This window comes from Felis catus, chromosome B3 (genome assembly GCF_018350175.1).
Source record: "Felis catus isolate Fca126 chromosome B3, F.catus_Fca126_mat1.0, whole genome shotgun sequence".
Taxonomy (NCBI): Eukaryota; Metazoa; Chordata; class Mammalia; order Carnivora; family Felidae; genus Felis; species Felis catus.
In genome coordinates this window covers 1,923,540-1,935,880 of record NC_058373.1, presented here as the reverse complement: position 1 = coordinate 1,935,880, position 12,341 = coordinate 1,923,540, and the positions used below count along the sequence as shown (strand labels likewise).

Genomic DNA, 12,341 nt, shown 5'->3' with positions numbered 1-12,341 from the left:
AGCAGTTCACAGAACCAGGCTCTTTGTGCCCACGAGGGAGGCACCCACCTGCTGTCTTGTTAGCGGGTCCAGCAGCTTCCAGGCTCTGTTCTGAGCATAGGCAGGAACCATAAAGCAACTCCGGCTCCAAAGCAAAACCACCCTTCCCTATCCTTTCCAGGAATGCAACATCTGCTCACATATCGGGCGGGGCGTGCATCAGTTGGAGGTGGGGGACTTGGCTCCTGGCCGGACGGCAGACTGATGACCCCTGTCCTGCTGGATTTTGCTTCGCGGCACCTGCTACTACTCGGCGTGTTATACATTTATGGGCGCATGATACCGCTGTCCCGCTACCGCCGGACTGAAAGCTTTCCCGGGTGAGGGGTGCAGGCAGAGTGATTTCTGTGCAAAGAGCATGATACGGAGACCGCCTGGATATTTGCTGCTATCCGAATTAACGTATTTATCGATTTCTTCTTGTGCTTTAGAGAAACAATGTTTTGATGTATTTTGAGTCTACTGACTAAAGTACTAATAAAGCCAGCACACACACACACACACACGCACACACACACGCACACACACACGCACACACGCACGCACACATGCACACACGCATGCACACCCCACAATAGTCTGGCTTTAGAACATATTCAGCTGTTTTTGCCATGTTTTCTACCTTTTTCATTCTTTCTTTTCATCTGTTTTTTTTCTTTCTTTTCCTTTTTCTTCCTTTTCTTTCTCCTTCCTTCCTTTCTTTTTCTCTTTCTTTCTTTCTTTCTTTCTTTCTTTCTTTCTTTCTTTCTTTCCCTTCTTTTTCTTTTTTTCTTTCTTTCTTCTTTCTCCTGTCCTTTTTTCTTTCTTTTTTCCTTCCTTCCTTCCTTCTTTCCTTCCTTCCTTCCTTCTCTTTTGTTCTCTTTTCTTTCTCTGTCTCTCCCCCCCTCTTTTGCTACAGTCTTTTGTGTAATTTTCAGCAGTGAGGGTAATGCCTACTATGGCTAATTCCCAATCTAAAGCAAAATAATGCTTCTGTTGTTTCACTGCTCAGTAAAACACCTGCTGTTTTGTTTTGAGAGAATCTCTGTGTATGTTCCCTCCTATTCTTGGGTTGGTAAGAGTTCTGCTTCCTGTCCCTCGAGCTCTACCTGACTGGGCAGGCAAGGCTCAGGCGAACCCAGTCCAGCAAATTCCACCCAAGACAACACTGGGGTCGATGCCCTCTTCCCTGTCTGTTCTCCTTTGCACCCGGCAAATCACCCGCATGGTCTTTATCTCCTCACCAGTTCACGCATCTGCTTGCGGAGATTTCTTCCACGTTATTCAGTAATGTTCGCTTTTTTCTACTGGGAGGCTTGGTCCGCATCCCAAGTCCATCTTACGGCAGAAAACACAAGGGACCACGCCTCCTAGGTTCATTACTTGCATGTGTTACTCTCGTGAATGGGGTCTCTCTCGGGGTCCCCACGGTAACCGCGCACACCATCCTCGGGGGAAGGCTGTCCCCATGTGGAACTCGGGCAAAACTGTCCCCTTGGTTTTGGGAAAGGAGTCAGGAGTCAGAAAACATAAGCTACTTTGAGTGGACACAAACAAGTCACATCAAGGCTCCCCCTTACAGGCACCACCTAATACTAGAAGTCTCAAGGCTCCCCCTTATAGGTACTGACCTAACACCAGACGTCTCAAGGCGCCCCCTTACAGGTACCCACCTAAGACCAGGAAGTAGCCTGCCCTGTGCTGGAACACACATTCACGTGAGCTCGCCCTGTCCCCTTCCACCTCCATTTTGCCAACGCTCCCTCTTTCCGCACGCTCAGGCGGTCTGTCCCCAGAGCTGAAGACGAGCCTCTGTCACTTGCTCTTTTTCCGGTCAGTGGTCAAAGGGCTGAAACGACTATGGACCACAGTTGATTTGGGTTTTCCAAAAAGCAGGCACCATTCCCCCCCCCCCCCCCCCCGCTCCCCCCGGCCGTGGTGCCTCCATCACCTGTTTCGTGCCCAGGACCCACCGCAGACCCTGCGCGGGGGTCCCGGCTGCACTTTACTGCCACTCGCCGGACGCCCTGGCTTCTTCCAGAGTCCGCTCGGGTCTCTGGCAGGACAGAGGCACACGCCCTGCGGGAGGCAGTGAAATCGGAAAGCCCCGAGGGTTTCTTCTTGAACAACACAGCATTTTCTCACTCGTGACTGTCTCCGACGCGGAGAGGAAGGAAAGGACGCGGGAGTCACGCTCTGATCCATGCATTCTTTATTCCGTGGCCAACCGCCGTGCTCTCTCCACACCACAGTACACAGACTGGCAATCGTTCGCGATCCAGCTGTACAACAATCTTGAGGCTTACAGTACATTTAAGGCTTTTAAATTTGAAAAGAAAAATGAAATCAAAACCGAGGAACCCCCCCCCCCAACCCAAACCCCCAACCAAGATGAGCAATGTAGCAATTTTGAAGCATCTTCCATTTCTGATGCTTACTCGGTGCAGCTCCAGTGTCAAAACCCAAGTAACTCCTAAACTAAAAGGATTAGTTTAGTGAAATTTCCATTACGTAAGTTGTTCAAAGCATCAACTTGTAATTTTTTTTTTTTGTCTTGGAAATGTTATAAAATTTTTTAATAGCAAAACATAGGAATAAAAACATATTAACAAAATGTATTCAATCATTTACATTACAAACGAGGGATCTGCAGTTTGCCTTGTAGCCCGACAAAAGGAAATTACCCATTAAGAATCTATATGCACAATGCAATTGCAAATATGTACAGTACTTTAAAAAAGTCCTACCAGGAGGGCTTCACAGAAGGAAAGTCGGCTAGGCTCTGTGTTAGACCAACCGGACCATCAAAATATTAAAACTCTGTGGACTAGTAATAAATTTATGCTTAAAAAAACCCCAGTTTCCTTTTGATTAAGAAGATTCCAGTTATGTTTACATGGTCCCAGTGGATGAACCTGTTCGTGATCGTGCCAGTAAATCACCCTTGGGCTGGTTTGTTTGGGGTAAGAGATCAGCCTGTGAACGAAACTTAGCAAAGGAATGAATTCTCATCACCCGAGTTTTCCGGTTGTATTCTAATCACAGCTTCACAAATGGATCGAACCCACGAATCCAGTGGCCGGAAAAAGAGCTGTGTGTCAAATACTGAGAACACTGGTGGGGAGAGGGCTGAGTCCTGCGTTAAGGGAACCGTGACCGGTGGGGACAGCGGGGCGACAGACGTGAGCATTCCCCACACAGCACGGGAAAACCGACCGTCGGGCACCCAGCTCCCATTCCCCCCTTCCCGCCAGGCGGGGGACGCTGGCTGCCACAAATGTTCGGTTTAGCGTGCTGTGTGAACGAGGAGGGCCGCCTCCAGATACGGAAGGCCGGGACCTCCTCAGCAATTTGATTGGAACACCGAAAGGCGGGCGCTTCCCCCGTGGCTGTCACACCGTCACCGCTGCCCAGTTCAAGCACGTGCGAAACAGAGGACTCGTGTGTTCACAGTAAATGAGGTACGATCAAGGCGCCTTCTTCAGGAATTAGGCAGTTCGTGAGATATGAACTGTTTTAGTCTGTCCAGGTATTGTGCGTAAAGTTCTATGTCATTGTGTCCGGCCCCTTCCACCCAGAGGGGCTCCACGGCTCGGGGACAGCGCTCGTACATGGCCAGGCCGTGGGAGAAGTCGATGACCTCGTCCTCTGTACCGTGGATGACCAACACAGGAGAGGTGACTTTAGAGATCTTGTCAATGCTGCAAAAGAGAACGGGGCGGGGAGAAAAAGGGCTCCGTTAGTGACGCCCCGGGGAAGATACGTTGCACCTAATGTAACCGGATCAGCAATCACAGGTGAGGAAGGGTAATACCTTCCTCGTAACTCATTTTTTTTTTTTCAAGTAAACTTTTCGGGGGTGCCCGGGTGGCTCGGTTGGGTGGGCGTCCGATTCTGGCTTTCAGCTCAGGTCGTGATCTCGCGGTAGGTGAGTCTGAGCCCCGCGCTGGGCTCTGTGCTGACGGCATGGAGCCTGCTTGGGATCCTCTCTCTCCTCTCCCTCTCTGCCCCTCCCCTGCTCTCTCTCAAAATAAATAAATAAACTGAAAAAAAAAAAACCTTCTCATTTTGTGATAATCTTGGATTTCCACAAAAGGTGCAAAGATAACAGAGTGCCTGTGCGCCCCAGCCCGTCTCCCCGTAAGGCTCACACCATACGTTGCCACGGCAAGGTTGTCGGAACCAAGAAACCAACGTCAGCACGTCACCGTAACCTAAACTCCAGACCTTGCTTGGGTTTTGGTTAGTTTTTCCACTGATGCCCTTTTTCTGTTCCAGGATCCGGTCAAGAACACCATACCGCACTTGGTCACCGTGTTTTCGTTAAAGTATTTCATTAAAAACAGAACGGCTAAAAGCCTCCGGACTAACCATCCAGTAACTAATATTTCGGACATATTCATGTTTTGGAGAGAGGATTTCTTTAAAAAAATAAATAGGCCAGAACTCAGCATGTCCGCCAGAGCGTCTCTTCGGAAAGCTGAGCGCCTAATCCACACGGCCCAGGGTCTCCGTCTTCTTGGCGAGACGGCTTCAGAATCGATGGACAAGATCCCCACAAACCTCACTTCCTAAGGGCTGATGCCTCGCTTTCCATAAACACTGTGCTACTTAGCACTGTAAACACAATGCAGCGCCTAGCTTTGAGTCCGAATGACTTCGGACGGTTGACGAGAATCAAATCTACCCTCAAAGGATGGATATTTGAGGATCTCCAAAGGAATGTGCTGCAGGGTCCGAAGACACTTCCCAAAGAGAAGCTCAAGACCTTAAGCCTCGTTGGCCGGCTGGGCAGGCGACTTCGCCCACGGACGGACCCCCACTTAACCCGCGGACGCGGCAAGAGAGGCGGATCTGGCCGGGTGTCCTCCCCAGAGTCCCCCGCCCGTGACTTCTTTCTGTGCTTGGTCCCGGCCACAGCTACCGAGGAGACAAAGTGTTACCGTCTTCGGGGACCCCGCCGCCGAAATAGTCAACGCCTTCCACAGCCAGGCGCTTTGCCCTTTCTGTACGACACCTGCCTCACTCTCCAACGAGAAAGGAGGAGACAGGGAAGCCCACCTCCCGGTAACCACGGAGGGCGCTAGCCCCAGGGAGGCATCACTACCGCAGGCCGGAGCCTGTGCCGGTAACAGAGCTCTCGAGACAACCGCACACAACCTTTACGAGTCGCTCGTGACGCCTCCGATGGTTTCAGGACGTGCCAGGGATTTGCCGAGACCAGGGCCAGGGGTGCCAGCATGCAATCTCGCAGATCCCCAACCCGCTTTTCTCCTGTTTAATTTTTTTTTTAACGTTTATTTATTTTTGAGAGAAAACAGAGCGCGAGCGGGGGAAGGGCAGAGAGAACGAGGGAGACATAGAATCCGAAGCAGGCTCCAGGCTCCCAGCGGTCGGCACAGAGCCCGACGCGGGGCTCGAACTCACGGACCGCGAGATCATGACCTGAGCCGAAGTCGGACGCTTCACCGACTGAGACCCCCAGGAGCTGCCCCACTTCTCCTGTTTAATTTTAACGAGACTCCTTCTTCTGAGAATCTGGGAGTCCAGTTATATTCACTTAGAAAGATATTTACTGACGGAACAGACTTGGGGCTGTTCTGCACAATTCAGGAGAATCTCTACAGCCTGGACAGTGTCTCCAGTTAGATGTCTGAGTCTAAATGTAAAGGAAAATAAGCTACAAACCAAATAATGATCACGACTCCTTTTTTTTTTTTTTTTAACTTGAAGCTTTCTTTTTCTTTTCTTTTCTTTTTTTTTAAAGTTTTTTTATTTTGAGAAAGAGACAGTGCAAGCAGGAGGGAGAGAGAGCGAGAATCCCAAGCAGGTTCCATCCACACTGTCAGTGCAGAGCCCAACACGGGGCTCCAGCCCACGAACCGTGAGATCACGACCTGAGTCGAAATCAAGAGTTGGACCCTCAGCCGACTGAGCCACCCCGGCGCCCTGTTTTTTTTTCTTCCTTCCTTCCTTCCTTCCTTCCTTTCTTTTCTTTCTTCCTTCCTTTCTTTCTTCCTTCCTTCTTTTTCTTTCTCTCTCTCTCTCCCTTCTTTCTTTCTTTCTTTCTTTTTTTGTAATAGAAAAAGGAAACAGGAAATACCTTTTCTTAAAGACAGAAGCACCAACAGAGCTCTAAGAGAACATCTGCGTGACTGCCCGTGGTTTGGAATCCATCATGTTAATCGTCCAGGGCGCTTTCTGGCAGTCCCCATGCCCCTACTTTAATTCGGCAAACAGCTCACCTGGCTCAGCCTCAGTTGCCTAATCTGTAAAATGAGTCCTTTGTAACTTGACCAACTTAAGGCCGTGGCGAAGAGTTAAGTGAGGAAGGCTCGCGGCGGAATGTTCAGCCCGGTGCCTGACGGACCAGACACAGCCAGCAAGGATTAGTTGCTGGGTCCGCTGTTAATTAATAAGCTGCAATTAGTTGCCATGGCTATATTTTAAGGTATATGCTAATTTGAGTCAGGAAGCAACCTATTCATTTTGTTGCCCCGGTAACTCCTAACATCGCTTCCCACAAAACACGCCAAACATCTCCCTTTCAACAAACTGGCCTCTCATTACTGATTCGGCACAAATAAGGCCACGTCTGAGGGGCACTCGCCCCACTTAGCATTCCCAGCCACGCCGCTAGGAATCTGCAGCTGGGTCAGGCTTCCCATGAAGCTGCATCTCATTAAACCCTGGTGCAAACCGCACAGAACTCAAGTTCACCCAAGGTGCTATCAGAAGGCCTCGTTCTGTAAGAGGAGACTGTCTGGGCGGATGTTTATGTAACCAAATGGTGTTCTTTCCCCTCCGGCAAGAGCAGAATGATAGCCACGAGCGGGTCGATCAAAACTCTAAAACTGGGCTTTATTTCTGCCGAGGCTTCTCCGGCCGGCCAGTCCCGCCGTGACAATCCCAGACCGCTTCGGCAGCGTGCGACGGGACGAGCTGAGCGGGCAAATCGTTTTTAGGAAAAGTACTTTCCTCAAGCCCAGATTTTTTTTCTTTTTTTTTTTTTTTAAAGATTTTTTTTTTTTTTTTAAGTAATCTCTGCCCAACGTGGGGCTCGAACTCACAACCCCAAGACCATGAGTCGCACGCTCCAGCGACCGAGCCGGCCAGGCGTTCCTTCTCAACTCGGATTGTTAAAAAAAAAAAAAAAAAAGTGAAATTTTCCAACAGAGGTATCCAAGAAGCCGCCGGCTCGCGGTTTCTGCATTCGGAGCGGGCTGGACTCGGCCATTCCTGCTCCTTCTGTTGGCGGGACGAGGAAACATCAAGGACGGGCAGGTGGCAAACGTGCTGCCTCCCGGAAGCCGGCCGGGGAGGACCCGGCCCAGGGCTCTCGTCCGTGTGCCCGGGCAAGGGGGTGGGGGCGGAACAGCAGGACCACATGGACAGCTCGCAGGGGTCCGGGGCCGGGCTGGGTCTGCTCACTTATGTCAGGACAGCGGCCTGTCAGCCCGGCACGGAAGTCGCCGGCCCGCCAGCGGCTCCCCTCACCTGTTCCCTCGCCCGTCCCGTCTGACTGAAAGAGGAAGAGATTTCAAACCTGACGGTGCTCGCGGTCTGCACGTCAGCGTGGAGACCACTAATGGCCTCATCGTACATTTTGCATCGAGCTCTTTGCAGTCCAACCATACGCGCCCGTCTCCGTGAACGAGCGAATACTGAACGGGAGGTGTTTTTAGGATACGCGGGCACGGCTCTTTTTATCTTGCATTCACAGCCGGGCCAGCTAATCCTGGATGTCAGTCCCAGCAAGGTCCTTGCACATCGTCTGGGAGAGTTCTACAGATGAGCGAGGCCCAGAGGGCGAAGTCTCTGGCCGATGGATGCGTCCCCGTGGCCGCCACACCCCCAACGTGCCCGGCGCAGGGTCTGAGTCCTGGGCACATTCAGGAAGTATTTATCGGTGCCCACAGCTAACGGTGGCGGCTGAACTCGGGTCGTCGGACGCCCCAGCACTGGCACAGGTGCGAGCTTACCTGGGGAACGCATCGAAGCAGTACGTTTTCCTGGTGTCCGGAAAAGCCACGCGCAAGCCTGACATCAGAGGCGAGTGGAGGATGACTGCGGCACACTCGTAACGCGAGGCCAGGTCCACCGTGGGGACGGTCCCGATGCTCTGGCCGTACAGGATGATGTTCTCAGGACTCACGCCGTACCTGCAGAGACCAGAGGGCGCACGCCGTTAGCTCACGTACGGGGGAGGACAGAGACGCAAAGCCTTGCTCGCTTAAACTCGCGAAACCCCCACGGCTACCGGTTTAAGATGACATCATCTGACTTACACACTTTAGCCTCAAACGAACGTGAACGTCACAGAGACAGATGTTAGGGGCTATCTCTGTTCTAAGGGACTGGGATTCCCCCTTCTGTAACGTTTCGCAAAAATAACGGACGTGACATTTTTGGGAGCGGGAGGGACGAACGAAATGAACGCGTTATAAATTCCATTTTGGTATTCACGGGCATCTCGTTTCTTATTCCTCCCTCTTTACGGTTTCTCCGATAATCACAAACGTATTTCTGAAATAGAAGCGAACGCACGTTTGGCAAATTATACTATTGTTATTAAGAGCCCTTCAAGTGAGGTTTTAATAAAACATGAAAGGAATTAATGTCTATCAGAGGAAGGTACAGAGAGATGATTAATTTGAAGACGACTATATTTTCTTCAGTGTCTCCTGCAGGCTAATCTCAGCTTCTCCACCCGCCAATGGTCTCCCGAGCCACTCCTTCCCGGCATTTCGTTGGGAGAAGGGACACGGGGCACGCGGCCACACTCCCCGGTCCCCCAGAGGACTCGGCTCCGGCCGGGGGAACCGAGAAGAATCCCAAGTGCAGCCTGCGGGTCGCGGCTCTAGAGAGAAGGGTGCGCCGTGCCTGTCCCGGTGGGAAGCAGGCGGACGTCCTGGCGAGGCCCCGGCCTGGCGGGAGCACGCCGCGAAGGCTGGGATGGGAGACAACGTCCAACGTCAAGGGCGAGCAAGGACGAGGACGGGGCTCTGACACACCACTGTGAGAGTCCCGATAGGCACAGGCACCTGTGAGATACTCTGGCATCGGCCGGTGGAGCTGCAGCCCGCGACCCAACAGTCTCCCTCCTCCTGCAGCTCACGCAGAGCGCGACGCTTTCTGATAACGGCCTTCGGTGACACGGACGGTCGGGACTTCAGGCCGGCCTGCTCCCCCTCAAGCTCCCCCGAACTCCATGGGAAAATGGGGGATCTCGAGAAGGTCTTCGGGGAGGGAATGGCCGCATTTCCACGGGTGTGCGCAGGGACGCGGTCTGTGAACAGCCGGCAACTGAGCTGCGCCACGGGGACAGACGGGACTTGCACACGCGGGGATAAAAAGGACTTTCTCCGTGAGCAGCACCGGGAAACACAGTGCCTCGTGGGAAAGCGCGGGGCAGGCGCGGGGCAGGTGCACGGCTCAGGGTGGCTGAGGGCAGAGCCAGAGGCAGGCGGGCCGGCTAAAGGGTTAGCGCTTATCCTGCAGATGATGAGGGGAGCGGGAGCTGTCCAAGGGCAAGGTGATGGGGACAGAGTGAATGCTCTGGGAAGACTCACTCTTTGGGGGTGTGCAGGACAGTGACAGATGTGTGCAAGGGGACAGGGAGATAGTTACGGGGGTATTCAGAATCACACGGGGGTGGGTGCGGAGAAGAGTACGACAAATTAAGAAACCACAACGTAGGAGCTGCTCTGTCCTCCCGCAGGAAAACACGTGCCCGGACCCGATCTGCCCTCTCTCGCTAAAGCGAAGAGCCTGTGCGGCCCCAGCCCCTAGCACCTAACACCACCCAGGGCACCTGTGCCTGCAGAAGAGGGTCCCGGGATAAAGGTCTGGGGGGTCGTGCCTGGGGCTTCACGTCATTGGGAAGGACAGGTTAGTAGAAAACGGTCAGCAGGAGGAGTTTTATGGAGAGGTTTGAGGAAGGAACTGATGGCCGTGGCATCCTGTCCCGAATCTAAGGCAGAGACCAAGGGTTCTAGAACACAGAGCCCCTCGATGAGGCCCAAAGGACAGGGGTGCCAGAGAGGAACCCGTCGTAGTGTTCCAGCAGACCACCTCGCGGGGAAACGCTCTACTGAGGGAGGCCACCGCAGGGTCCTTCCACCGCAGCAGGAGCGTTGAACCGAGGGCTCAGGGACCCGTGAGGGGAGCAGACATAAGGCTGGGGCCCCCTCCGCCCTGCACGATGTCATCAGATTCCAGAACTGTCTGTGACCCCTCCCCCAAGCATAGCGGCCAGGGGACACTTCACGGGATGGGGAGGTGGGGGGTCCGCAGGCGCCCGGAGAGAGAAGAAGTCCCACATTTAGAGCGTGGGCCCCTCCCTCTGCTGTGGATTACAAACCAACGAGCCCTAAAGCACAGAAAAAGAGCAGAGGAGGAGGAAAATGCAAACTGAAGGCAGCGAACGCAGGGCTGAGGACTCAGACCAGCAGGGCTGGAAACGGAAAGCGAGAGCCCACAGGTCGGCGGGGCACCACAGCGGGGCGCCGGCCCCGGCAGGTGCGCAGAAAGGCGGGGGTGACGCAGGGCAGCCTTCCGCCGCAATGAGTGCGTGTCAACGCCGCTTTCTATCGTCATGGCCCCGCCTGTGTTTTCGGGGTCTCGTCCCGCACACGGTGCCCCCTGGACCTCGGGGCCACCTTGAACAAACACGGCAGAAATGGGCCGAGCCTCAAGGGGCACGGCCCGCTGCTGGAGGGTGGGGGACAGAACCCATCCAACGTCAGGGAACGTGACCTCCACGGTGACCTCCCCCAAGCGCTGCACAGAGGCCGGAGCCACTTCCCCGCGAGACCCATTAGCTCCTGGCTTCCCTTCGGCCAGCATCCGACGCCCAGGACGGTCCCTGCAAGTTTCACCTGCCACATCCGGACTCACATCCCCGCTGACCACCGACGCTTCGGACCCAGAGCTTCCACTCGAAAACGTCACCAGGTAAAACACAAAGCACTCGCCGTAACGGGGACACACTGACGATTATACTGAATCAAAGTCAAGAACATCCGGTCATCAGAACTCACCGGCGAGCAAGCGAAAAGGCAAAGCCACCAAAGGGGAAAAGCCCCTTGCCTCAGCACGTGACCACCAGAGGGCTCGTACCTGGGATGTATAGAGAATTACTACAGGGCGGCGAGAAAAAGACAACCCAACAAAAAAATACAGCATTTTCTACAATAAAAGAAGAAATCTAAACGGCAGGGAGGGACAGACTCTTGACTTCGCCTCTGGTTACGATCTCAAGTCTCGTGGGTTTGAGCCCTGCGTCCGGCTGACAGCGTGGGGCCTGCTTGGGATCCCCTGTCTCTCCCTCTCTCTGCCTCTCCCCTGCTCGTGCTCTGTCTCTCCCTCTCAAGATAAATGAACAAACGTGAAAAAAATTCAAAACCAGCATGTGACACCGACCAAACGTACAGGTGCACAGAACCACTTTGGAGACGCTGGCGATACTCGCTGAGAGATGTACTGACACGCACCTGCGACCTGGTAACCACTCCCAGGCACACGGGCCACGGCCAGACGTGCGCAAGTGCGCCAAGAAACACACACGAGACGGTGTGCGGGCACGTGTCTGCACGGCTGGAGACAACCCTGAGCGTCAGCAGCTGGGTCGGTGCAGAAACCGGGGTGCGGCCACGCCAGAGTGCACATCACGCCTGTGCACCCAAGGACACACCGGTAAGGAAAAGGGGCAGACGCAGAGGACGTGCTACGTGGCGCCATTTACAGAGACGCCCTCCCGCCCGGATTCAGCTTCATTGGTTGGGGATACGTAACAGGGCGGAAAGCTCCTGAGGCAAAGCAGGGACCAGAAGCCTTAGGAGTGAGGGCAGTGGCTGCGGACGGGGAAGGGAGGCGCTCAGACTGGGAAGAGACGTGCCTGAAGTTGCCCGTGACCCTCGTGGGATGCGGCTTCCAGGATACGTCTGGTCACTGTGCACCTTCTCCCGTCCACGAGGCTGGACGCTTACGTGTTAGGGACATTTCTATCTGGCTGCTACATTTTACAACCAAAACTATGATTTAAAAGTTCAGCAGATAGTTCTGATATGGAGACAGCCCCCCCCCGAAAAAACGTCACGACTCACGGTAGACTTTGCGCTAAAAATAAAGCCCATGAAGAAACGCGAGACCATTAAAAATTACGTCTCGTAAAGACTTAGTGTGGGGAGGAATCAAGCTACCGTGTTCAGAAAAAAGCACCCTACAGACACGAGGTCACAATTATGTTCCGTAGAACAAAAACAGTAAATGGAAAAGGGGCTTGAAATCAACATATTAAAGAAGGCATGATGCTAATCCTC

At 53.5% G+C, this 12,341-nt stretch overlaps 1 protein-coding gene across 1 annotated transcript in view; it reads right to left on the bottom strand.

Annotated features, from left to right (window-relative positions):
• Nucleotides 1-2,213: 2,213 nt before the first annotated feature.
• ABHD17C (abhydrolase domain containing 17C, depalmitoylase) overlaps nt 2,214-12,341 on the bottom strand; it is a 49,090-nt gene continuing 38,962 nt past the window's right edge. The window contains exons 2-3 of the mRNA XM_023254806.2: nt 8,001-8,180; nt 2,214-3,719 (exon numbers count right to left, since the gene is read on the bottom strand). Of these exons, the coding sequence (XP_023110574.2) occupies nt 3,500-3,719; nt 8,001-8,180 (400 nt within the window). The 3' untranslated portion in view covers nt 2,214-3,499. The remainder of the gene's footprint in view (nt 3,720-8,000; nt 8,181-12,341) is intronic.